Below are 25,866 nucleotides of genomic sequence, written 5' to 3'. Positions count from 1 at the left end.
AAGACACACTGCTATTTAAAGGGACCATCGACTACTTGCGGTTTGGTTGCTCATTTCTTCTGACTATTGCTGCATTTCTACAGTTTTGGTGCTTTCTGTAGTTGTTTCAAAAATCTACAGGGAGTGGGAAGTGGTGTTGCAAGTGCTGAAGTACTTTTAGCTGATGTCAAGGCTCCTGGACAAATCAGTTGCTCCCAGACTTGGGTGAACAAATAGCCTTCCTGTTGGAGTCGAGTCTCAGGAAGGACCAATGTTTGAACATGTCTGCAGTTCGCCCAAGGGGGTCTAAAATATGCTACATGCTGCAGCCTCCGAACAGGGAAAGGACCATATTTCCAGCCTCTATGAAGGGGACTGTGGCAATGAACCTTCATGCATTTGGCTCCTTCCAGACCAGTGCTGGTGACATTAGTAGTTTCCTGTAATTTACAGTATGCTGTCTTATAAGGGAAACAAATGAGGCTGTCTATTCAAAGAGAACTAACTTTGTTGCATTCCGTCTTGCCAGAGAGAAGAAGCTCTAGCAAGCACGAGGGTTTATAGGGATTGCAAACTTCCTCATGGTACAGGGTGCTATTGAATGCATGCAAGCTGCTTTGTATCTGAATTGAGTGATTGATTGTACTGACTCGGCGTGCAACCATAGACAACACGTCAGTGCTCAGCATCCTGGCTGCCCTCATGATGCATTCTGGTCATTTTCTGGTTGGCAAGATGTAACCAGCGGTGTGCCACAGGGATCAGTCCTGGAGCCTCAACTCTTTACAATTTATATAAATGACTTGGATGAAGGGACTGAAGGTATGGTTGCTAAATTTGCCGATGACACAAAGATAGGTAAGGAAAGTAAGTTGTGATGACATAAGGAGGCCCCAAAGGGATATAGGTTAAGTGAGTGGGCAAAGATCTGACAAATGGAGTATAATGTGGGAAAATGTGAAATTGCCCATTTTGGCAGGAAGAATAAAAAAACATGTTATCGAAATGGTGAGAGATTGCGGAGCGATTAGGGTGCCCGAGTGCATGAATTGCATATGAAATGTATAAGATCCTGAGGGGTCTTGACAGGGTGGATATGGAAAGGATTTTTCCTCTTGAGAGAATTCGGAACTAGGGTCCACTGTTTAAAAATAAAAGATCGCCCATTTAAGACAGATGAGAAGTTTTCTCTTTGAGTCTTAAGAATTCTCTTCCTCAAAAGGCAGCGGAAGCGGAGTATTTGAATATTTTTAAGGCAGTGCTAGATAGATTCTTGATAAACAAGGGGTGACAGGTTGTGGGGGTAGGTGGGAATGAAGAGTTGAGGATACAATCAGATCAGCCATGCTCTCGTTGAATGGCAGAGCAGACTCGAGGGGCCAAGTCGCCTACTCTAGCTCCTAATTCGTATGTTCTGTGGCAGTCTACTGTGCCAGCTATATTTAAGCCATTATGGTGAACCAAAGTATGGCTACTGGGTAACAGGGCTATCGGCTGATGACATGGCTCTGGTTCCTAACCCATGCGCACATGCGCAGCATGTGTATAATACCACAAGAAATATGGTAGAATTGAGGACTGGTGTGCGGAAGCAATGATTCTACTGCTTGGCCTCTTTGGAGGAGTGCTGCAGCACTCAGCTGAGCGGGTCTCAAGATTTGTGATGGTATGCTGCATGCTGTCTTACCTTGACATCATGAAGGAACAGCCCTCACTGCCATCTAACAGGCAAGAACTTGAGAAGGAGGAAGAGGGAGGGAGGCTGAAACTTGGAAGGTCCCTTTCTCCCCAGGTTCCATGTGAAGAACCAATTGGAGTGTAATACCAGTAACCTCAACCCCAATTCCCTATTTGCCAACAGTCCCACGTTCTTTACTTTCCCTCTGTCACTGAGCATCACATCACCCTCTTGACCACAACGCAGAAATTAAAACCACAAAATACACTCCAAACCAATTTTATAAATGAAATCATGTGATATAAAAAATTAAATTGATCACCCTTCCTTCTGCATTCCTTTAGTGCCTGTCTTCTCTATGCCTTTGTCTGTCCTAGTGCTCCTACAAAGTGCTACCCTAGTACCCACAACATGGTTAGAGGAAGGCTACTGACTTTTAATGGAGGAGATTACAGATAGCCTTGAATGAGCTTTTGCAGCTACGGGCTGAGAGCTTCCATTGCAGCACTCGGACGTTGGATGGTTGCAGCTCATATTGCATTGGAGATTTGAGATTTCGCCATCACATGCTGCATCATGTTTGGTTCCACAAGTCTGCTGGAGTTGGCCATCATTTCGTGCTGGAAAAGGTGGTCTGCAAGTTCTATGCCAAGTCCTGTGCTAAGTTGGTGCCAGATTCCTCCATGCTCCTTAATGTTATATGCAGGTTTTCTGACGGACTTTCCACTGCACCAAGAATTTCATTATGTATATCCATCAACCTTTTTCTGTAGCCTGGCACCTCAAAGTTTGAGTTCCCTGCAGCAGAACTAACATGTGACCTCCCCCTCTGAGCTGAAATCTACTATTCTTGCCTCTCCTCTGGCTGCAGTGTGCTTGTTGCCGTTGTCTCATGTGCAGATACTACTGCATGCTGTCAGTATTTAAGCTGCTGGCTGCGTGTGTAACATTGAATGACCATTTCTTCATCACTGTCTTTAGTTTTTTTCCACTGCCTGGACAGGTTACAGTTCTTGGATACCTGAAAGGAAAAAACGGGCATAGGTCGTAGAGATGAGAAAGGAAGAAGAGCTTGGTTAGAGATTTACAGCTTGTCTGTTAAAGGAAACTGTGGGATGAGGTGGAAGTGGAATGTGAGAAGAAGCATTATGTATGAGGATACCATTACCTTCAGTGGATTCAGCCTGACTGGGATGGCTTTTTCCATAATGGGCAGCGTCATCTCCTCTAAGGGCAGCTAGAACATGCAGGCATGTCTCTCCCCTACAGTTAATTCCAGCTTAGTATGAGAGCCATCTTCAGCTGCTTCATCAATGGTCTTCCTTATCTCCATAAGGTCAAAGTGGGGATGTTTGTTCGTTGCTGACTGCACAACGTTCAGCACCATTCGTGACTCCTCAGATACTGAAGCAGTCCATGTCCAAATGCAGGAGGACCTGGACAATATCCAGGTTTGGGCTGACAAGTGGAAAGTAACATTCACGCCACACAAGTGCCAGGCAATGACCATCTCCAACAAGAGGGAATCTAACCAATGCCCCTTGACATTCAATGACATTACGATCGCTGAATCCACCACTATCAACATCCTCAGGGTTTCCATTGACCAGAAACTGAACTGGACTAGTCATATGAATACTGTGGCTACAAGAGCAGATTGGAGGCTAGCAATCCTGCGGTGAGTAACTCTGTTCCTGAATCCCCAAAGCCTGTCCAACATCTACAAGGCACAAGTCAGGAGTGTGATGGAATATTTTCCACTTGCCTGGATGAGTGCAGCTCCAACAACACTTGAAGCTTGACACCATCCAGGACAAAGCAGCCTGCTTCATTGGCACCACATCTGCAAGTGTTCACTCCATTCACCACTGACACACTGGTAGCAGTGTATACCATCTACAAAATGCATTGTAAGAACTCACCAAGCCTCCTGAGACAGCACCTTCCAAACCCACGACCAGTACACCACCACTTGGAGGTTCCCTGCTAAACCACTCACCATCCTGATTTGGAAATATAACGCTGTTCCTTCACTGTCGCTGGGTCAAAATCCTGGAACGAACTCCCTAACAGTACTGGGTGTACCTACACCACATGGACTGCAGCAGTTCAAGATGGCAGCTCACCACCACCTGCTTGAGGGCAATAAATGCTGACCTAGCCAGTCATGCCCACACCCCATAAAAATGAATTTTAAAAAAGCTGCCTTTGTGCACCACCGTCTCCTGTGAAAGAGAGAAATGTTGCAGTGGATGTTATGCAATATGTTTGGGCAATGTGGCTGAATAGCTGTAACATGTGGGTGTAAGAGTTGCAACAGTTTTTGTGGTGAAGGATGTAAATGTCAAGTATGTGTTATTGTTAGCAGCTGAGTAATGGGGGTAAGGTGAATTGAGCTGAGGCTGTGGCCGGTCCAGCATTCACTGACACTGACAACTTGAGTGAGGTGTTCCCATTCTCAACATGTGTCTGCCTCCCTGCAAACACGGGAGCCTCTTAGTGAAGCAGATGTGACAAAGATCATATGTGTTGGGAAAATTGTGATTTGTTCTCTTGCACTCTTTCCCCCTCCCTCCCTCCCATTGTCAGCCATTGATTGGGAACAGTGCTCTGCAACAATGATCTCAGCAACTACAATCCAACTTCCTTTTGAGGTGCAGGCTAGTTTTAAATACTGCTAAAAAAAAATAAATAAAAATACCTGGAAAAACTCAGCAGGTCTGGCAGCATCTGCGGAGAGGAACACAGTTAACATTTTGAGTCTGTATGACTCTTCAACAGAACTGTTCTGTTGAAGAGTCATACGGACTCGAAACGTTAACTATGTTCCTCTCCGCAGATGCTCCCAGATCTGCTGGGGTTTTCCAGATATTTTTATTTATTTATTTATTTTTTGGATTTCCAGCATCCACGGTTTTTTGCTTTTAAATACTGCTAGCAGGTTATTAGGCCCCCTGCTGTTGTGCAGTGAGTGAACAGCATGGTTAGCATTGGCAGCAGAAATCATTACAATGAGCCGGCAGCATAAGGTTGGTGTGCAGCCTGTATTACTGAAAGGGTGCAGGCTAATCCTGCATTATGCTCCCTGCCCCCTTTTTTGGAGGCTGTCCAACTGGGCCTTTAGAAGGTCTTAACCAAATTTTATCTGCAGCTTAGGTTGGAACAATGTAATTTGCCACTCTTCAATATTTAAGAGAAGATCCGTAACCTTGGTGTGAAAAGGAGTAGGCCTGATTGCTCCTGTTTCTGATGCCTCTTGCTGGCTTCTTTTCCTGTGCAGTTACTTCTGCATCATTGTTCTTACATTTTGCCAGCAATCTCAGTTTGAAAGGAAAATAAGTACACCATTTGTGCTCACAATCATCAAGTTCTTGAATGCATTATGTCATACTTGTTGTTCAACATAAAACAAATCCTAGTGTGTTTTATGGCTCCCACAATCCCCAACCAGACTCATGTGGCTGCATAATTGTATTGTAGAGTAACCTTGTGGATGGGTTAAAACGGCTGTGTCTAATTACTCATCAGTTTTAGTAAGAGTGACTAGTTTGGGTCTTGAAAAATGTGTAACTTGTAGTAATATGTGGTATCAGCTACTGACCGTGTATTCTCACCATCGCTAAGACTCCATTTCCACCTCCATAATATCGTTCAATTCTGTTCCTGCTTCAGTTTATCTCCTCCTGATACCCTCATCCATGCCTTTGTTTATCCCCTAAACTTCACTATTCCAGCATACTCCTGTCCAATCTCCCAAACTCTACCCTTGTAAAGTTGAGGTGATCCAAAACTCTGCTTAGCCTATCCTAATTTGTACCAGTTGCTGTGTCCTCGTCACTGCTGTATGCTCAGTGGACTACTTATGGGTCCCAGTTTCATCCTTGTTTTCAGATTGCTCCATGGACTTGGCCTTCCTATCTCTAACTACGCACAAATATCAACCTTCCTCTAGTTCTAGCCTTGTGAGCACTTCTGATTTTAACCCCGCCACCATTTGTGGCTATATCTTTAGTTGTCAAGGCTCTAAGCTCTAGAATTCTATTTGATGTGGCTTTCTTAAGCTACATATTTAACTAAGCCTTTGATCATCTGTCCTAATATCTCCATATGCACCTGTCTAATTTTGTTTTATAATGCTCCTGTGAAACACCTTGGGATGTTTAATTATGTCAAAGTCCCTATATAAATGGTTGTTGTTGATGTTGTTTTCTGATCTTGTTTATAAGGTAACATATCACACCATTTCCTTCCAGCCAACTCCAGTGCGTCAGAGCAAAATTCAAGGCTGATAATCCAGTGAAGTACTGAGGGAGCGGTGTACTGTCAGAGATGCCACCTTTCAGGTTAAACCACAGCCCCACCTGTCTGCTCAGGTGGTTGTAAAGGATTCTGTGGCACTGTATTGACAAAGGTTAGGGGAGTTATCCCCGGTGTTCTGACCAAAATTTATCCCTCAATCAGCATCACAAAAAAAATTATCTGGTCCTTGCCACGTTGCTATTTTGAGAGAGTTTATTGTACGCAAATTGGCTACGGTGCTTCCTACATTATAGCTTACACTTCCAAAGTCCTTTGGCTGTAAAGTGATTCGAGAAGCCCAAAGGTTGTGAAAAGCACTTTTTAGTAGCAGGTCTGCCTTTCTTTCAAACACATGGCAAAAAATTTAATGAATTTAACTTTCTTGTCAATTTTTCTCTCTATTATCTTGAGGATTTTAGCTTCTAGTTTGGCCAAGGGTGCCAGTATCTTATCTAAGTCACCATTATTTACATGTGACCCTTGATGGTGGCTATCAAATGATTCATGAACTGCAGAATGTATCACAGCTAAGCCAGATCCTGTCCTTGCAAAGGTTGCTGGACAGTGATCAAAAGTGAGAACCCATGTGAATAGGTTGTCTACCCATTTAAAATGATCAGTTTTAAACTCTTTCTTTTTGGACAGCCATCAAGTGTCATGGTATCTAGTCAAACATGGGCAAGAGAACCTCATGATTACCATCTACTGTTTCCCCCCCTCAGCTGATGAATCAGTACTCATCTATGTTGAACACCACTTAGAGGAAGCACTGAGGATGGCTAGGGCACAATGTCCTCTGGGTGGGGGACTTCAAATGTCCATCACCAGGAGTGACTCAGTAGCATCATTACTGACCAAGCAGACCAAGTCTGAAAGGACATGGCTGCGAGACTGGGTCTGCGGCAGGTTGGGAGGGAGCCAACGAGGAAAAAACATACTTGACCTCAGTCTTGTCAGTCCACCTGTTGCAGATGCATCTGTCAGTGACAGCATTGGCAGGAGTGACCACCACAAAGTCCTGTCTTCACAGTGAGGATACCCTCCATCGTGTTGTGGCACTACCACTGTGCTAATTGGGATGGATTTAGAATTGCTCTAGGAAATCAAGACTGGGCATCCATGAGACACTGTGGGACATCAGCAGGAGCAGAATTGTAATCAACTGCAATCTGTAACCTCATGGCCCAACGTATCCCCCACCACTACCATTACCATTAAGCTGGGCGATCAGCCTTAGTTCAATGAAGAGTGCGGAGGGCATGGCAGGATCTGCACCAGGCATACCTAAAAATGAGGTGTCAGCCTGGTGAAGCCACAACACAGGACTACTTGTGTGCCAAACATGCATGCAATAGACAGAGCTAAGCAAACCCACAACCAACAAATCAGATCCAAACTCTCTGCAGCCCTGCCACATTCAGTTGGAAATGGTGGTGGACAATTAAATAACTGACTACCTGGAGGAGGAGGCTCCACAAATATCCCCATTCTCAATGATGGGTATCCATTCTCAATGATGGGTATCCAGCACATCAGCTGAAAAGATAAGGCTGAAGCATTTGCAACAATCTTCAGCCGAAAGTGTTATGATGATCCAACTCAACCTCCTCCTGAGATCCCCAGCATCACCGATGCCAGTTTTCAGCTAAATCAATTCACTCATCATGATATCAAGAAATCGCTGAAGGCGTTGGATACAGCAATGGCCTGAGAGCCCAGTCAACGTTCCAGCAATAGTACTGAAGACTTGTGCCCCAGCACTAGTCAGGCCCCTAGCCAAGTTGTTCCAGTCCAGACAACACTGGCATCTACTCGGCAATGTGGAAAATTGCCCAGGTATGTCCACAAAAGGCAGGTGAAGTCCAACCTGGATAATTACTGCCCCATCACTAGATTGTCTGTCATCAGCAAAGTGATGGAAAGGGGTGTGCGTGTGGAGAGGGTCTTGGTTGTGGACCAGGTGGGGGGGAAGAAACGGTCCACCGGCTGAAGTCATGCCTAGCACAAAGGACGATTGTTCTGGTTATTGGAAGTCAATCAAGGTCCTGGGACATTGTTGTGGGAGTTCGTCAGGTTTAGCAAACTGAAGCAGTCTGTGTCCATATGCAGCAAGATTTGTTCAGGCTTGGCATCGCACATGTCTGGCAATGACCATCTCCAACAAAAGAGAATCTCCCTTTGACATTCACCGGCAATACCAATGCTCCAAGGATCAAGTCAGGAATGTTGGAATACACTCCACTTGTCTGGGTGAGTGAAGCTCCAACAACACTCAAGAAGATTGACACCCCATCCACCACCTTCAAGCTTCACTCCCTCCACCACTGACACATAGTGGCAGCAGCGAGGAACACCTGCAGCACTGCAGCAACTCAGCAAGGCTCCTTCAAAAGCACCTTCCATACCTGCAACTTCTACCACCTTGAAGGACAAAGGCAGCAGATGCATGGGAACTCCAGCACATGCAAGTTCCCCTCCAAGCCACACACCATCTTAACTTGGAAATATATCACCTTTCCTTCCCTGTTGCTGGATCAAAATCCCTTCCTACCTGCATTGTGGTGTAAATACAGCGTGTGAACTGCAGCGGTTCAAGCAGGTGGCTCACCGCCACTTTGTCTAGGGCAATTTGGAATGGGCAATAAATGCTGGCCTAGCCAGCGACCCACACCCTGTGAAAGAATGACTTGCGCACGTATTTTTTCATTAACGGTTACAGGACAAGTTGAGAGCATGTCTAATAAAGCGCACAGTTTTTAAAATCATTTTTACAGGGGTGTTGCTGGCTAGGCCAGCATTTATTGCCCATCCATATTTGCTCTTGAGAAAGTGGTGGTGAGCTGTCGTCTTGAGTTGCTGCCGTCCCTGTGGTGTAGGTACAGCCACAGTGCTGTTAGGGAGGGAGTTCCAGGATTTTGACCCAGTGACAGTGAAGGAACGGTAATATATTTCCAAGTCAGGATGGTGAGTAGCTTGGAGGGGAACTTCCAGGTGGTGGTGTTCCCATCTATCTGCTGCCCTTGTCCTTCTCGATGGTCGAGGTTGTGGGTTGCCTATATTAAAGGGGCACGGAGTACAAGAGCAAGGAGGCTATGTTGAACATGTATAAGACACTAATTCGGCCTCAGCTGGAACATTGCATCCAGTTCTGGTCACTGCATTTTAGGAAGAATGTGGAGGCATTGGAGAGTGTGCAGAAAAGTTTCACAAGACTGGTCCCAGGGATGAGAACCTTCAGTTATGAAGATTAAGATTAGTTAGGACCCTTTTCCTTGGAGAAGAAAAGACTGAAGGAGGACCTGAGAAGTATTCAAATTCTTGAGGGGTCTGGACAGAGTAGGTCGGGAGAAACTGTTCAACTTGTGAAAGCATCGAGAACAAGAGAGCACAAATTTAAAGTAATTCGTAAAAGAAGCAAAAGTGACAGGAGGAGAAACTTTATCACGCAGTGAATGGTAAAGGTCTGGAATGTACTGCATAAGAGTGGTAGAGGTAGGTTTAATTGAAGCATTCAAAAGGGAATTGGACTGTTACCTGAAAAAAAGTGTTATGCTTATGTGTGCAGGGTCCTGGGGATAAGGCAGGAGAATGGCACTAAGTGAATTGCTCATTCGGAGAGTCGGTGTATATACGATGGGCTGAATGGCTTCCTTCTGCACTGTAACAGTTCTGTGATTCTGTAAAATTCCAGACAGCCACAAAAAATACAAAATGAAGTTACAAACTTAATTGCATAATAGTTCCTTTGGCCCTGATCCTGTTTGAAATATCCACAGGAGGATGTAATTTGCACAGCTCAAATTATATCTTTCTGATTTAATTAACACAGTACTGAATGGAAATAGAAGATAAGAGTTCTCCTAGAAGCATGTGCTGGAAGCTGGGTGAACATATTACTTCCTGGCATTAGCTTTTTGCATTTATACAGTGCTCAATATGTACTGATTTTATATAAAAGTAGTTGTCAGTTCATTTCCACTCTTTTTTTACTGATGTGTTTTGTTATGAATTGTTAGAATAGCAAATAATCAACGTGTGTATCTGTATTTATTTGACCGATGGGGCTACTTGTAGTAGGTAGTTTCTTACTTCATGGTTCAGCTTATTATGTAAAAAAAATACTACTTATTTATAAAATCAGTTTTTTATGGATAACCACGTTGAAGTTAGTAAGTAGTTTTGGAATATACAGATAGGACATCTCTATCTCACATTTGTTCACTCCTTAAATTCAGTTAATCAAATTATATAATTGTTGAACTGAGCTGCTTCACGAACTGTTGAAGCGTTCCTTTGCTTCAACAGTGCATGATGTATCATCAAGTTATAGACTTGATTGCATAATAATTTTTCTGATGGTCCTGTTTCCAGGGTGAGATCTCCACAACGGGATGTAATTCACACCACTCAAACAATGTCTTTCCTCCTTGCTTAACACACTATTGTATAGAATTAGAAGATAAAAATCAACAATAAAAGCTGTCTCTTATAAAATTGTATACTCCAGTTAAGATTTTGATATGAGCATACATACGAACATACTAACTAGGACCAGGAGTAGGCCACTTGGCCTCTTAAACCTGCTTGCCTTTCAATAAGATCATGGCTGATCTGAACCTCAGTTCCACATTCCTTTTACCCCCTTGCTTATCAAGAATCTAGCTACCCCTGCCATAAAGATATTCAAGGATTCTGCCTCAAACCATCTTTTGAGGAAGAGAATTCCAAAGTCCCACGACCCCTGAGAGAGAATATGTCTCCTCGCCTCTGTCCTAAATGGGCGACCCCCTTATTTTGAAACAGTTGAGGCCCAAGCATTGATCCCTGGCGGCACACCACTCGTCACTTCTTGCCAACCAGAAAATGAGCCATTTACACCTACTCTTTCCTGTTAGCTAGCCAATTTTCTATCTATGCCAATATGTTACCGTCTACACCATGAGCTTTTATTTTCCACAATAACCTTTGATGTGGCACCTTATCAACTTCTGAAAATCTAGGTACAGTATATCCACCAGTCCCCCTTTTATCCACAGCACCTGTTACTACTTCTAAGAACTGATTCTCCTGCAGTTTGCATTTGGGTATGGAGCTTTGTGATCCAAGTTGTATTTAGTTAACAGCCTTGACTTTTATTTACATTTGAGTATTTCTATTTTACAGTTTCCAGCCTTGAAGTGCCACTTTTGGATTATAATCCATCTCAGAATGATGGGATGATAGTCATCTTTGTTTTCTCACTGTTGAGAGTCTGGAGCAAGAGCAGTTGGATATCTTATTAGGCATAAATCATGCCTGTTTCACTAATCTTGCGATCTCACTGAAAAGCTACAGGACAACTGGTGAAAAGTGAGAGAAAGTACCCTGTTGCAATGGGAAGCAACATTGAGGAAATAATAGTTCACATGTAAATGTGCTGCACCAGACTTGGGTGTGCTTGATATTGTTGCTGGTTATACACATTGGACAGTGATCCATTCCTAGCATTAACTTTCAAATGTAACAAAACTTTGTACAACTGCTTATAAACAATAAGAAAAATACCAAAAACAGTGGCAAGCCTGGGTAAAACTGGGGAAATGGACCAATATGGCTTCTTAAAAGTAACCAAAATATGTTTTAGATGCTCAGCATGGATGCCTTAATTTTTCAGATCTGACTAAAATCCCCATTGGCTCTTACAGCTTTATCAACAAGGACGTCTATGCCAGCTGGGAGGTGAATTCTGTGAACTTGAGGTGTTTGCCAAGGTGCTTAGAGCATCAGACAAAAGGTAGGCATACTTGATTCTGTGTACATGTAAATGTTTTATTATAATTTGTATTTGTCACATGAACATACAAACATACGAATTAGGAGCAGGAGTATGCCAGTTGACCCCTTGAGACTGCACCACCATTCAATAAGATCATGACTGATCTGATTGTAACCTCAAGTCCACATTCCCACCTACCTCCAAAAACCCTTCACCACTTGCTTATCAAGAATCTCTCCACCTCTGCCTTAAAAATATTCAAACACATTGTTCCCACCTCCTTTTGAGGAAGAGAATACCAAAGACCCTCGAACCCATAGAACCATAGAAAAGTAACAGCACAGAAGGAGGCCATTCAGCTCATCTTGTCCATGCCAGCCCGAGGACACCCAGGTGCGCATCCCTGAGAGAAAAAAATCTCCTCATTTCTGTCCTAGATGGGTGACCCCTTACTTTTAAACAGTAGCCCCTAGTGCTAGGTTCTCCCTCAAGAGGAAGCATCCTCTCCACATCAACCCTGTCAACACCTCTCAGGATCTTGGATGTTTTAACGATATCTCCTTTTACTCTTCTAAACTCCGACAGATACAAGCCTAACCTGTCCAACCTTTCCTCATAAGGCAACCTGCCCAATCCAGGCATTAGTTGAGTAAACTCTCAATTGCTATCAGCATATTTACATCCTTCCTTAAATAAGTAGACTAGTAACTATATACAGTACCCCAGATGTGGTCTCCCCAATGCCCTGTACAACTGAAGCATAACCTCCCTACTTTTGTATTCAATTCCCCCCTCAATAAACAATAACATCCTATTAGCTTTACTAATTATTTGCTGTACCTGCGTACTTGGTTTATGCAATTCATGCACCTGGACACCCAGATCCCTCTGCATCTCAGAGCTCTGCAATCCCTCACCATTTAGATAATATATTTCTTTTTTATTCTCCCTGCCAAAATGGATAGTTTCACACTTGCCCACATTATACCCATTTGATAAGTCTTTGCCCACTCACTTAACCTATCTATATCCCTTTGTCACCTCCTTGTGTCCTCGTCACATTTTACTATCCTGCCTATCTTTGTGTAATCAGCAAATTTAGCAACCATATCTTCAGTCCCTTTATCCAAGTCATGTATATAAATTGTAAAAGAATTGAGGCCTGCTTTAATTAGTAAAGCTAATAGGATGTTATTGTTTATTGAGAGTGCAATTTAATACAAAAGTAGGGAGGTTATGCTTCAGTTGTACAGGGCATTGGGGAGACCACATCTGGGGTACTGTGTATAGTACTGGTTTCCTTATTTAAGGAAGGATGTAAATATGTTGAAAGCAGTTAAGAGAGAGTTTACTAAACTAATGCCTGGATTGGAGGCCCCCTCATTGATCCCTGTAGCACATCACTCGTTATATCTTGCCAACCATTTATGTCTACTGTTTCCTGTTAGCTAGCCAACCTTCTAACCATGCCAATATGTTTCCCCCTACACCATGGGCTTTTTTTTTGCAATAACCTTTGATGTGGCACCTTACCAAATGCCTTCTGGAAATCTAAATACTGTACTTCCACTGGTCCCCCTTTATCCACAGCATATGTTACTTCTTCAAAGAACTCCAGTAAATTGGTTAAACATGATTTCGCTTTTACAAAACCATGTTGACTCTGCCTGATTAACCTAAAGTGACCTGCTATTAACCTTGTAACAATAGCTTCTCACATTTTCCCTACGGCAGATGTTACACTAACTGGCATGTGGTTTCCTGCTTTCTGTCTCCCTCCTTTCTTGAATAAAGGACTTACATTTACCACTTTCAATCTAGTGGAACCTTCCCTGAATCTAGGAATTTTGGAAATTTAAAACCAATGCCTCAACTATCTGACTAGCCACATCTTTTAAGACTTTAGGATGCAATCCATCAGGACCTGAGGACTTGTCAGCCCACAGCTCCAACAATTTTCTCAGTACCACTTCCCTGGTGATTGTAATTTTCCCAAGTTCCTCTATCCCTTCCATTTCCCGATTTACAGGTATTTCTCGGATGTTACTTGTATCCTGTATGGTGAAACTTATGCAAAATATCTGTTCAATTTATCTGTCATTGAATAATGTTCAATTCATCAATCCCCCTCACTATATACTGTCCACTACGACTACTACTACAACATTCCTTTTTGCCCCCCTCCCCCCCATTAAATGGCTTCCTGTACTGTGGCACTATGGTAAGTTAGCTCATCCACCTTGCAGGCCCCACGCTCACCAAACAAGCTGCGAGAACCTCAAACCTATTGGACAATTACAAAGGCTGAGGATCCTGCACTCTTGCCCTCTGAGTTCTACCTACCTCCTGATACAATGCATCCAGGTAACTTTCCCCTTCCCTGATGTGTCACGATGTCTACAGCTCAGCCTCCAACTCAGGGACTCTGAGCTGAAGCTCCTCGAGCCTCAAACACTTGCTGCAGATGCGTTTGCTCTGGATCAAACTGGCATTCAGGAGCTCCCACATGCTACAGCCTTGACACATCACCTGTCCTGCCATCCTTATCGTGTTTTAACTAATTTCTTAATTATATTATTCACACTTTTAAAAATATATATTTTATTAACTTTAAATAGTATACAGACTGGTGGTAAACTTTGACTGAAATAGACCTTAACCATTTACCAGATACTCACGAAACAGCTATCTCCTTTTCCTGTAGTAGAGTAAGAACCAATTCCTACAGGGTGAAAAATGTAGAAAAAGCGAAAGGAAAGGAACACCTCCTAACCAAACACCCAGGTATGCACTCAGGTTCAAAGCTGCACGAAAGAACCTTGAACTCATCGTAAACTGAACCGGAGCTAGAGAAACCAGATTCGACCGGTTTGCTAATTAACTACTCCACTCTCTCAGCAGTGTGTGTTTACCCTGCCCAAGGCCAGAAGAAAGAAACTTAGTCTACTTACACAGTACTTTCCAGTTACTGCTTATTACAGGCTAGACTAGATTTTTCAAGAACAAGAATTAACACTTTAAACTCCCCCATTGGGTCATTAACCAGTGAACAGGTTAGATGTGCTGAGTTTCAGTCTGGAGGCAACAACTGAGTAATAGGATTCCAAGCCTGAAAATAAGTGAGCTGGAATTTCCCCCAGTGTTCATTTCTATCCCACTTTCTCTCATAAACTCCATATACTTAGAATGTGTGTCAAAACATTTTGAACTTGGCCATAGTCAAGTCTTTTTGTAAATTGGTGTATCAGGCTGTATCTTATAGGAGCAGGTTAAGCTAGTGCTGTAAGTATTAGTGGTACTTTTGACTGAATTTATTTTAGATCTGCTTTAACTACATTTTCCTGCTGGGAAATGTGAAGCCCAATTCTATTAGTAAGATGGCTTTCACCTCAGATTGACAATACTTGTAACTCTGCATGGACTAAGTCCCCTCTATAATGTTTAGCCTATTTTAGCAGTTGCATTTTTCTATACTTGAATGTTATAAAAATCATTAAAATATTATGACTCCAGCCTCTTCCCATATCACATTACTGACTAATTACAAAAAAAAGCTCTTATGCCTTACCAAACCCTGCCAATTCTTTGCTCTTACCACTTTTCCTCTCTCCTCTTGGAGAGTTATTCCCTTCCCCATTACATGAGTCACACCTCCTTATCACACCTGGTTCTCGGGTAGTCCTTTTGTTTAACTCGAGAGTAGCACCACTCCGGCATGATATTGGTAGAAGATCCTGGTCACTTTTTGTTGGATCAGAAATTCCTTTCATGAGATTTTCAATTCCTAAATGCAGCATAGTAAAACTGTCTGACAATGACATAGAACCTTTAATGTAAAAAAATGTCCCATTGAAGCATAAACACAAAATGGACACTGAGCTAAAAGAGGTGATAGTAGGATGAATGACCAACAGCTTGCTCATGAGGTTGGTTTAGAGGAGAGAATTCCACACAGTATGACCAAGGCTGTTGAAGGTCTGGCCACTGATAATGGGGTGAAGGGAGGCCAGGATGCACAAGACCAAGGAAGAGTCGGGGTGGGTGCTGAAGGCGTGAATAAGGTAACAGAGATGGGGATGGTCAAAGTCATGAATGGATTTAAACATAAAAATGAGTGCACTTAATTTGATAAATTGGGGACCCTATGAGAGCCAGTGTAGCTTTGCAAGGCCAAGATTGATTGGGGAGCTAGATTTGATGCAAGACAGCATACAGCCAGTGGAGTTTTGGATAGCCAAAGCTTATGGAGTTTTGGATAGATTTGGAAAGGGGGAGTGATGAGGTGGGGTGGGGGGAAGAGTGATGAGGGTGGAAAGGGGTCACAAGCACTTAAGAGGAGGTATGGGTGCCACTGCTACTCCATTCCCTGATGCAATCCTGAATGCCAAGCCCAGATCCAGCTCCTCCCAGACACTTGCATTGCTCTGGGATCAGGCATTACCACATGCTCCAATTCAGTATTCCACTTGCATTTGAGGTGAGCTTATGACCCTTTATGCTCTCCATCATGAAGACTGTCTGCTTCCACTTCTGTTAAATTGTCTGCCTCCATCCCTACTTCAAGACATCTGCTGCTGAAATATTCATCTTGCATTTGTCAACTCCAAACTCCATAAGTTTTGGCTATCCAAAACTCCACTGGCTGTATTCTATCACAGCAAGTAGTATATACAACATTATGGCTGAACTCTGCTTTCCTCCTATATCCTCATCCTTTGATTCCCTTAGGGCAGAATTTTATGTTGTCCTGGGGTCTTTCTCCTCCCCCATCCCCGTGGTTGCCCCATGGCTATGTGTACTGATGGGCCCATAAAGCTGGGCTTCCCACTTGACGATGGCCGTTACCTGACATAGGAAAAATTGTAGTTGGAGCAGGAAGATGTCCTTAAGTGACCATTAAGGGCCTCAGTAAGCTCATAAGTGGGTGGGCTGCCTGTGGCCTTCCCTGCTTCAGATAAAATTGCAGTGGGGTGGGTGGAAGTACCGGGAACACGCCAATGGCATTATGCCCAATTTCGTTCCCCCCCCCCTCCCCACCCCACACTGGCCTCCCTGCCTACCAACCCAGCCTGGGAGAGCGTTACATTCTTGCTTGGTGTCCTAAATACTGTCAATCTCAGTCTTTAATATACATTGACTGAGTAACCCATGTTCTTGGCAATAGAGAATTCCAAAGATTTTTAATCCTCTAATTGAAGAAATTTCTTCTCCTCCTTTCAGTCTTAAATGGCCAACCCCTTTTATCCTGAGACTATGACCCCTTGTTCCTGATTCTCCAGTCAGGAGAAACAGCCTCTCAACATAGGTCCTTTCTTTCAGTCTCTCCTCATGACTTCCTGTGACTTTGCTTTGGTCAAGCATTCACCTTGTTTTGTTTTAAGTCCTTAGGCCAGTTTGTGCTTGATTTTTCATTTCATCTGATTCTTGTACATGGAGCTCATGCAGATCTAGAAAAGTTTTCCAACTGAAATTGGTCAATAGCTGCACTTGGCTCACTTATCTAAGGAGGCTTTCACTTTAGATGTAAAGTCTTCAATGTTGTTGGTCTTGTATATGCTTATGGTAAAGAATACATCTGTCCTTTGAAAAAAGGAATGTTTTAAAGAACTTATTTATAGGAGGCATTGTAAATAATTAGTCAAGTAAATCCTTTATCTGACAAAATATAGATCAAATTTGCCCCATTCACATGTTGTTTGACATTGTCGAAATAAAAAAATGTACTACAGCCGAAACTTTCCCTGCTTCACTAAATTTCTCAAGATCCAATGACGTGAAGGAAATAATATATAAAGGGGAAGGAACTGGTGAACAAACAACCCAAATTGCTGTTTGATGTGAAATATAGCAACTCTGATATGGACTGTTAAGAGGGTTGACTGTTCCCTAAGTATACAGTGCATTATTTTTACAAAATGAACATGTGTGTGATTAGAATCATGGATGAGGGAAGCATTCTGCAAGTGCACTCAACATTCAAACTGAGTTGAACCAGATTAGTTACTTGGATATAATGCATTATCTGTGTTATGTGCTGGGGGAGGGGAAGGAATTTACTACTATTATGGTCATCCCTCAGTACAACTAGATAATGGAAAACTGAAGCATTTGAAATTTCTAGTAGAGAAGTTGGTACCAGCCTTAACCTGTAGGTTGTCTTGTTGAGCTTAACGCATTTCAGTTGTCAGAAGTATAGAAATTAAGAACCGATTTTTAAAGTAAATGCAAATGCAATTTTTGTTTTTTTTTATTAAGACTTTAATGTTTTAAAATTGACTCATTCTTCAGAAGTAGTTCTAGAGGGAACCAATATGTAGTCAATGTGTACTCTAATTAGCAACAAAAAATAAATGTTCCACCTGGTATTTTGGTTTTGAAAGAGGTGATTGGAGGCATTTGGTATTTTTACATTTTAAACATTTCTAGGTCTAACCAATTGTTGAGCAGTTCTAAGGATTGCGGGAAGTGAAGTGGCAATGAATTTTCACTGTAGCATTTTCACACTTTTATGTGGAGTAATACTGTTGGAATGTAGGAAACTGCGAATACAGTTCAGAAGTACTTCATTGTGAAGCACATTGGGACACCCTGAGGTCATGATAGACACTATATAAATGCAGATCTCTGCCTTTCTACGCATGCTGTGGCGTATAATCTCTTGTTAGTTAATTGTTAATTTTGTGGAGCAGTTTAGCAAAGTTCTGGCATAAATTTAGAGATTATACTTTTATTTCTGTACATTTTCATTTCAGGGGGTATGAATTCCATACATAGTAGTTGCCCCAAGTTGTTCACTGCTTGCAGGAATCTACTCCCAGATCAACCCCAATAGCACTGTTACCACCCAAGAAATGCTTGGCTGGCCTAATGAGGACTCCAGTTATCTCAATTTACTGTCTGCCTCTTGCCCTTGATCTATCTTTCTGCTCATCAGCCCTTCAACACACAATCTTTAATTTTAAACATTCTTCCTATAAAATGTTAGTTTCTTTGTGTGTTGCATCAGTTTTGGCAATTTTCTTGATTTCAACTGTTCAGAAAAAGTAAAATACAGGCCTTGGTGTAATTATCTACTTTTGAATGTGAATTACTGAAAAAGAATGTAACATTAGAAGCTTTGTAGATAGGCATATTTATTTGTATCAACTTAGAAGTCCTGTTTTGAGCAGAAGCTAAACTTGGTCTTGCAAGTGAAGGGAGCTGCTTTTGCTTGTTTGTCAGCTCCCCTAAATTTCCAAGCTCTTGAAAATAACAAGTATTTGGTATCGATCGTTACATTTTTATTATTATTCATTTAGGGATGTGGGCATTGCTGGCTAGGCCAGCATTTATTGCCCATCCCTAATTACCCTTGAGAAGGTAGTGGTGAGCTGCCTTCTTGAACCACTGAAGTCCCTGTGGGGCGCAGATACACCCACAGTGCTGTTAGAGAGGGAGTTCCAGGATTTTGACCCAGCGACAGTGAAGAAACGGTGATATATTTCCAAGTCAGGATGGTGAGTGGCTTGGAGGGGAACTTCTTGGTGGTGGTGTTCCCATGTGTCTGCTGCCTTTGTCCTGCTAGATGATAGTGCTCATGGGTTTGGAAGGTGCTGCCTAAGGAGTCCTGGTGAGTTTCTGCAGTGCATCTTGTAGGTGATACACATTGCTGCCACGGTTCATTGGTGGTGCAGGGAGTGAATGTTTGTGAAAGGGGTGCTAGTCAAGTGGGCTGCTTTGTCCTGGATGGTGTCAAGAATGTTGTTGAAGCTGCACTCATCTAGGCAAGTGGGGAGTATTCCATCACACTCCTGACTTGTGCCTTGTAGACACAAGGTGGACAGGTTTTGGGGAGTTGGGAGGTGAGTTACTCGCCACAGGATTCCTAGCCTCTGACCTGCTCTTGTAGCCACAGTATTTATATGGCGCATGCGGCTTAGTTTCTGGTCAATGGTAACCCCAGGATGTTGTTAGTGGGGGATTCGGCGATTGTAATGCCATTGAACGTCAATGGGCGATAGCTAGATTCTCTCTTGTTGGAGATGGTCATTGCCTGGCATTGTGTGGCACGAATGTTACTTGTCATCCCAAGCCTGGATGTTATCCCGATTTTTCTGCATTTGGACATGGGCTGCTTCAGTATCTGAGGAGTCATGAATGGTGCTGAACGTTGTGCAATCATCAGTGAACATCCCCACTTCTGACCTTATGACGGAAGGAAGGTCTATATTAAAAAAATATAAAACAAAACTCTCTGTAGTCCTAGAGGGCCATAGGCTGCTCTTCCATTTGAGGGAGACGACTGGTGGTGAGTTTAACCTGAAGGCCACCACACCTTGGGCAAGTTTGAGAAGGTGGGGCCTTCATGGATGACCTCAGCCATTACAGGAATTGAACCTGTGCGGTTGCGTCAGTCTGCATCACAAACTAGCCGTCCACCCAACTGAGCTAACGCGGAAAATGGTTGGGCCTAGAACTCCTAGTATCCTAAAGAACTCCTGCAGTGATGTCTTGGAACTGAGTTGATTGACTTCCAACAACCACAGCTATCTTCCTTAGTGCTCGGTATGACTCCAACCAGTGGAGAGTTTTCCCCCTAATCCCCATTGACTCCAGTTTTGCTAGGGCTCCTTGATGCCACACTTGGTCAAATGCGGCCTTGGTGTCAAGGGCAGTCACTCTTACCTCACCTCGGGAGTTCAGCTCTTTTGTCCTTGTTTGAACCCAGGCTGTAATGAGGTCAGAAGCAGAGTGACCCTGGAAGAACCCAAACTGAGTGTCAGTGAGCAGGTTATTGCTAAGCAAGTGCCGCTTGATAGCACTATTGATGACCCCTTCCATCACTTTACTGATGATGGAGGGTAGACTGATGGGGCAGTAATTGGCCAGGTTGGATTTGCCCTGCTTTTTCTGCACAGGATGTACTAATTTTCCACGTTGGGGAGATGCTGGTGTTCTAGCTGTACTGGAACAGCTTGGCTAGGGGTGCAGCAAGTTCTGGAGCACATGTCTTTCGTACTATTGCCAGAATATTGTCAGGGCCCATAGTATTTGCAGTATCCGGTGCCTTCAGCTGTTTCTCGATATCACATGAAGTGAATTGAATTGGCTGAAGACTGGCATCTGTGATGCTGGGGACCTCCGGAGGAGGCCAAGATGGATCATCCACTCCGCACTTCTGACTGAAGATTGTGAGTGCTTCAGCCTTATCTTTTGCATTGATGTTCTGGGCTCCTCCATCATTGAGGATAGGGATATTTGTGGAGCCTCCTCCTCCAGTGAGTTGTTTAATTGTCCACCATCATTCATGACTCGATGTGGCAGGACTACAGAGCTTAGATCTGATCCGTTGGTTGTGGAACTGCTTAGCTTCGTCTGTCGCTTGCTGCTTATGCTGTTTGGCATGCAAGTAGTCCTGTCTTATAGCTTCACCAGGTTGACAACTCATTTTTTTGGTATGCCTGATGCTGCTCCTGGCATGCCCTTCTGCATTCTTCTTTGAACCAGGGTTGATCCCCTGGCTTGATGGTAATGGTAGGGCCATGAGGTTACAAATTGTGGTCAAGTACAATTCTGCTGCTGCTGATGGCCCACAGTGCCTCATGATTGACCAATCTTGAGTTGCTAGATCTGTTTGAAATCTATCCCATTTAGCACAGTGGTAGTGCCACACCACATGGAGGCTACCCTGAATATGAAGAGAGGAAGGACTTTGCAGTGGTCACTCCTACCAACACTGTCATGAACATATGCGTCTGCGACAGGCAGGTTGGTAAGGATGAGGTTAAGTATGTTTCTCTCCCTTGTTGCCTCCCTCACCACCTGCTGCAGCCAATCTAGCAGCTATGTCCTTTAGGTCTTGGCCAGCTCAGCCTGTGGTGTTGCTACTGAGCCACTCTTGGTGATGGACATTGAAGTCCCCCACCCAGAGTACATTCTGTGCCCTTATAGAATACTGGATGCTACTGTGCAGTGTTGAGAGCAGTTTACATTCAAATCAGCTGAAAAAAGCTGTTCCAAATATTTTATTGCTTGAGTTTCTGATGTTATTTGGGATAGATTTTCTCTTGCAGAGGGGAAAAGATGGCCTAAACTCAGTTTTTGCCAGTCGTTTTTCAAACTTAAAAAAAATTTTTTCAATTGTAGTATAAACTGAAATTTAAAAAGCAGCTTTAATTCTAAGTGTATTTTTTTTCCATTTCTTCAGTAAATGTACAAAGATGAGAAATTTCATTGGCGGAATTCCAATTTGTTTTTTGGGATCACAGAATTCCACCCTTTTTTATTCTGACCTCCCTGGGAGCTCAGGAGTGGACCCCTCTCTCCGCTGCTAATCTGAATTGGGTGCGATAGAGGTGTGCCCACAATGGCTGCTGCTCCTATATGCAACCTGAAAAACACCTTCCAGTTTTGGGCCTTCCTGGTGCTACCTTGGCTGCGTGAGTTGCTGTTGCAGGATGGCTGGATTTTCTTGCCCAATCCAAGGTCCCGTTACCGATGGAGTGACTCAGCCCCAACCTTACCGTTGGCTTCAGGCTTCAGCTCTGGGAGGGAGGGAGATTCCAGTGGGCCGAGGTAACAATTACATACCGCCCATGGTAGCAGACCCCTCTGGCTCAACCTTCTTGGGGCCATGGCAGTACCCAAGCACCCAGTGATTGAAGAGGCTGCGTTCCCTGGCCAGTAGGAATCTGAGCCCTCGGGGCTGAGCTCCTATCTCCTGGGGAGGTGGCTCACCCTTCCCTGGCAGTGTGGACCAAGTGGCACTGGCCAAGGAGGAACCTCAGCCAGCCACTGAGAGTGGGGAGGAGAAGGTGATGGAGCAGCAGCTGGAGAAGCTGCTGTTCTGGAGCAAGAAGGCACTGCTGAAGTAAATGTGGTTCCGGGGGAGCTGTGCTGGGCAGAGGGAAGTGCGACGGGTTGAGGGTGGGGGCAGGGGGAAGTGAGTCCAAGGCTTGAGGGCTGGGAGCAATGATGTGGGATGGGGGGAGCAGGGATAAAGTGGAAAAGGAAGAGGGGATGAGTGTGTGAAAGTAGGTGGGGTGGAAGAGAAGAGTGGCATGAGTGAGTGGCGGCTGAGAGGAATGAGACGGCATGGGTGAGTGGGGATAGGAGAGTGTGAGTGAATGGGGGATGGGTGAAGGTGGGAGAGTGCATGAGGGGTGAGTGGGAATGGGAGAGTGAGGAAGGGAGGGAAGACATGAGTGGGGAGAGGGGTGTATGATTGGGGAGGAGCTGATTACAATGTGTGTAGGGGTGGGGGAGAGGGATTTCACAATCTTCTGTCACCATGGAACATGGAAAGCCTGGCTGAAACTTACATGAGTACATAAAATATTTTTACAAAGTACTTTAAAAACACAGGTTTCCATATTTGTTGTAGTAGTTTATGTTGCTCTATAATATGCAAACTTTAATAACATACCAAATTATACTATAAGATAAAAACAAAAAACTGCGGATGCTGGAAATCCAAAACAAAAACAGAAACAGAAATACCTGGAAAAACTCAGCAGGTCTGGCAGCATCGGCGGAGAAGAACACAGTTGACGTTTTGAGTCCTCATGACCCTTCAACAGAACTGCTGAGTTTTTCCAGGTATTTCTGTTTCTGTTTTTGTTCCAAATTATACTATGCTGCTTTATTGCTGTTTTATTTTTGCTGGTGTCTAGGGTCATGTTAATTTTCAAGAGTTATTTTATTATAAGTATTCATGTGATGTGGGCATCGCTGGCAAGGCCAGCCTTGGATACCGAGCCCTAAATGGTCTGGAGAAAATGGCGGTGAGTTAAAATGGAAAATAGTTTGTGAAGCACTGCCCATAGCCCTTTGCTTTGCATATACATAATCCACAAGGTCATGTTCTGTATTATATGCACTAACTGCACTGAATGCTGAGGTCACTTGGGTGATTTTATACAAATGCTTTGTTCCAAAATCTTGATGATAATAGAAGGGTAAACAAAGGAAAATAATGTTTCACCCACTTGAAGTCTAATAATTCCACCCATTTGAAGAGGCCTAGAAGCATTTGCATTTCACTACAGATCATAAAAATCGCTATAATTGCATGATTCCTGTTACAAAAAAAATTCGGACCTTTTTGTCTTTAGTCCCACAAACATCTGAATGTAAAACAATAACATACACCATATTACATCATCGGGGGTGAGGGTAGAGTTGCAGTCATGCTTTATTTTTCCTGCCAGTTGTAGGCAATTTGATGTATATAGCTGTTGTGTATATTGAACAGATGCATGCTAAGTTAGTTTACAGGAACTGAATGAGAATGGCTATCTGAAATTCATTTTTAGATCCAGCTTTAGCAGTGTACACTTTCTAAATTATTCTGCATTACCAGATAACTTTCTGGGTTGTGACTTTTTGTGTAACCCAGTTGATGTTGTGTCACTGAAAACAATGGAATCCAGTACTGAAAGGTTGCATTTGCAGAATGATTAATTGTTCCACTAGAGGTTATCGTTCCCACTGTAAATTCCAGTCATTGGTCATTCCAATTTGGCTAAATATTTAAACTTCACAGGTAGCTGCAGAATGTAAACCATGGCTTTTTGTTGCTGACCACAATCTTGTGTGCAAATATAATACGTTTATATAAAATGACCATCTTAGCTCCTGGTTAAGAAACCTGAAAAAACAGCCTGAGTGTTGTAAAATGCCTCATCTGTTGCCATGATTTTCCAGTCAGTGAAGGATTTGGTCTTTGCTTATGTTGCTTGATCCGTGCATTATCTTACTGCAGAGTGTGGGGACTGGGACTTGGAGAATAGCAATTTGCAAGCATGTCACTTAGAACAGCACTTTTCAAACTCCAACCTTCGAGTCTTTGGTCCTTTTGCTATGATACTACTTGTACATTTTAAAAGGGGCGTTTTGATAAATTTAGACTTGATTTAATTTAGTGACACTGTGCACAGCTAACGTGTAATTATGATATTACAGATTAAGAACAGTTGTTTTAAAGGTAAGCTTCTGTTTTTAAACCTTTACATTTGAGTTTAAAAGCCTTTCTCAAAGTGGAAGTATGAACAGACAACATAGCATCTTTGTGTGTTCAAACCTTCAGCCTCTTCTCTAGAGCTGGCAATGAAGAGTCATTAAAATGCAAAGAGTCTCCTCCAAGGATGTACATTGTATCCCCTTAAGTGTTTGAAAAACCCTTTCTCTTCTGAGGGAACAGGAGACAAGAAGGGACTTCAAAGGACCACAACGTAATTAACTTCTTTGCCTGGTGAAACAATGAGCCCTTGAAAATTAACAAAGCAGCCGTTGACTTGTATAAAGTCTGGTTGAGAACAGTCATTGTATGTGCAGAACCGCAGAAAGAACTCTGAGAAACAACATTGGAGAATGTTCTTGGACAAGGGAGTACAAAGATGAAGGTATTAAGAAATCAACAGCTCTTCTGCCAAAAGAGTCCAGGCAGTCTGCAAGTGCCATAACCACAGAACTTGAGGAACAAGAAACCCTCCCAAAACAAAAACAGAATTACCTGGAAAAACTCAGCAGGTCTGGCAGCATCGGCGGAGAAGAAAAGAGTTGACGTTTCGAATCCTCATGACCCTTCAGCAGAACAGAAACCCTCCCGCTCTCGCTCCCAAAAACCTGTTGACCTGCTGAATCCACCTGAAGAAGGCAGACACTGGTTGACTGCAGATTCCATCGCAGCTGTTAAACCAAACCTCAAGTTTCAACCCCATCACTTTGGAAAGAAGGAACTCGAGCAACAGGCCCACAATGATCTCTCAGAGACTGATTTGAAATTTTATCTTTTAATTATCCTTTTTTAAATCTTTATCTGCTTTTAATCTTTGTATCTGTATTTAAGTTAATCACTTTATCACTTTTACCTAAGCAACTTTCAGCAGTAGTTTTTGTAATAAACTAAAATGTTATTTTGTTTAAGAGTAAAGCTTGTCTGCTGGGTTATTTTTAAATTGAATTATTTAGAAATTAAAATGGGGCTGCATACACGCGCACACATTCTTAGTTCATGGACTACTTTATGGAAACTGCTGTTACGTGGTTGTGACAACAGCCTAATTACTGGAACCCAAATTGCCCTTTTAAACTCATTTAGTTTGACAGAGATATAACCGTCAGGCAAAGACTCGGACACTGAATTAGCAAATAATATCAGTTTATCGATTATAAG

The 25,866-nt window shown here is 43.0% G+C and overlaps 1 protein-coding gene across 1 annotated transcript in view; it reads left to right on the top strand.

Moving 5' to 3' along the window:
* Positions 1 to 2,144: 2,144 nt before the first annotated feature.
* Positions 2,145 to 25,866, top strand: part of appbp2 (amyloid beta precursor protein (cytoplasmic tail) binding protein 2) — a 73,786-nt gene continuing 50,064 nt past the window's right edge. Inside the window, exons 1-2 of the mRNA XM_078536112.1 lie at positions 2,145 to 2,286; positions 11,641 to 11,729. Coding sequence (XP_078392238.1) covers positions 2,224 to 2,286; positions 11,641 to 11,729 — 152 coding nt within the window. The 5' untranslated portion in view covers positions 2,145 to 2,223. The remainder of the gene's footprint in view (positions 2,287 to 11,640; positions 11,730 to 25,866) is intronic.

This window comes from Cetorhinus maximus, unplaced genomic scaffold, assembly GCF_964194155.1.
Source record: "Cetorhinus maximus unplaced genomic scaffold, sCetMax3.hap1.1 HAP1_SCAFFOLD_908, whole genome shotgun sequence".
In the NCBI taxonomy this organism is placed as follows: domain Eukaryota; kingdom Metazoa; phylum Chordata; class Chondrichthyes; order Lamniformes; family Cetorhinidae; genus Cetorhinus; species Cetorhinus maximus.
The sequence above is the reverse complement of the archived record's forward strand: the minus strand, read 5'-3'. Positions and strand labels throughout refer to the sequence as shown.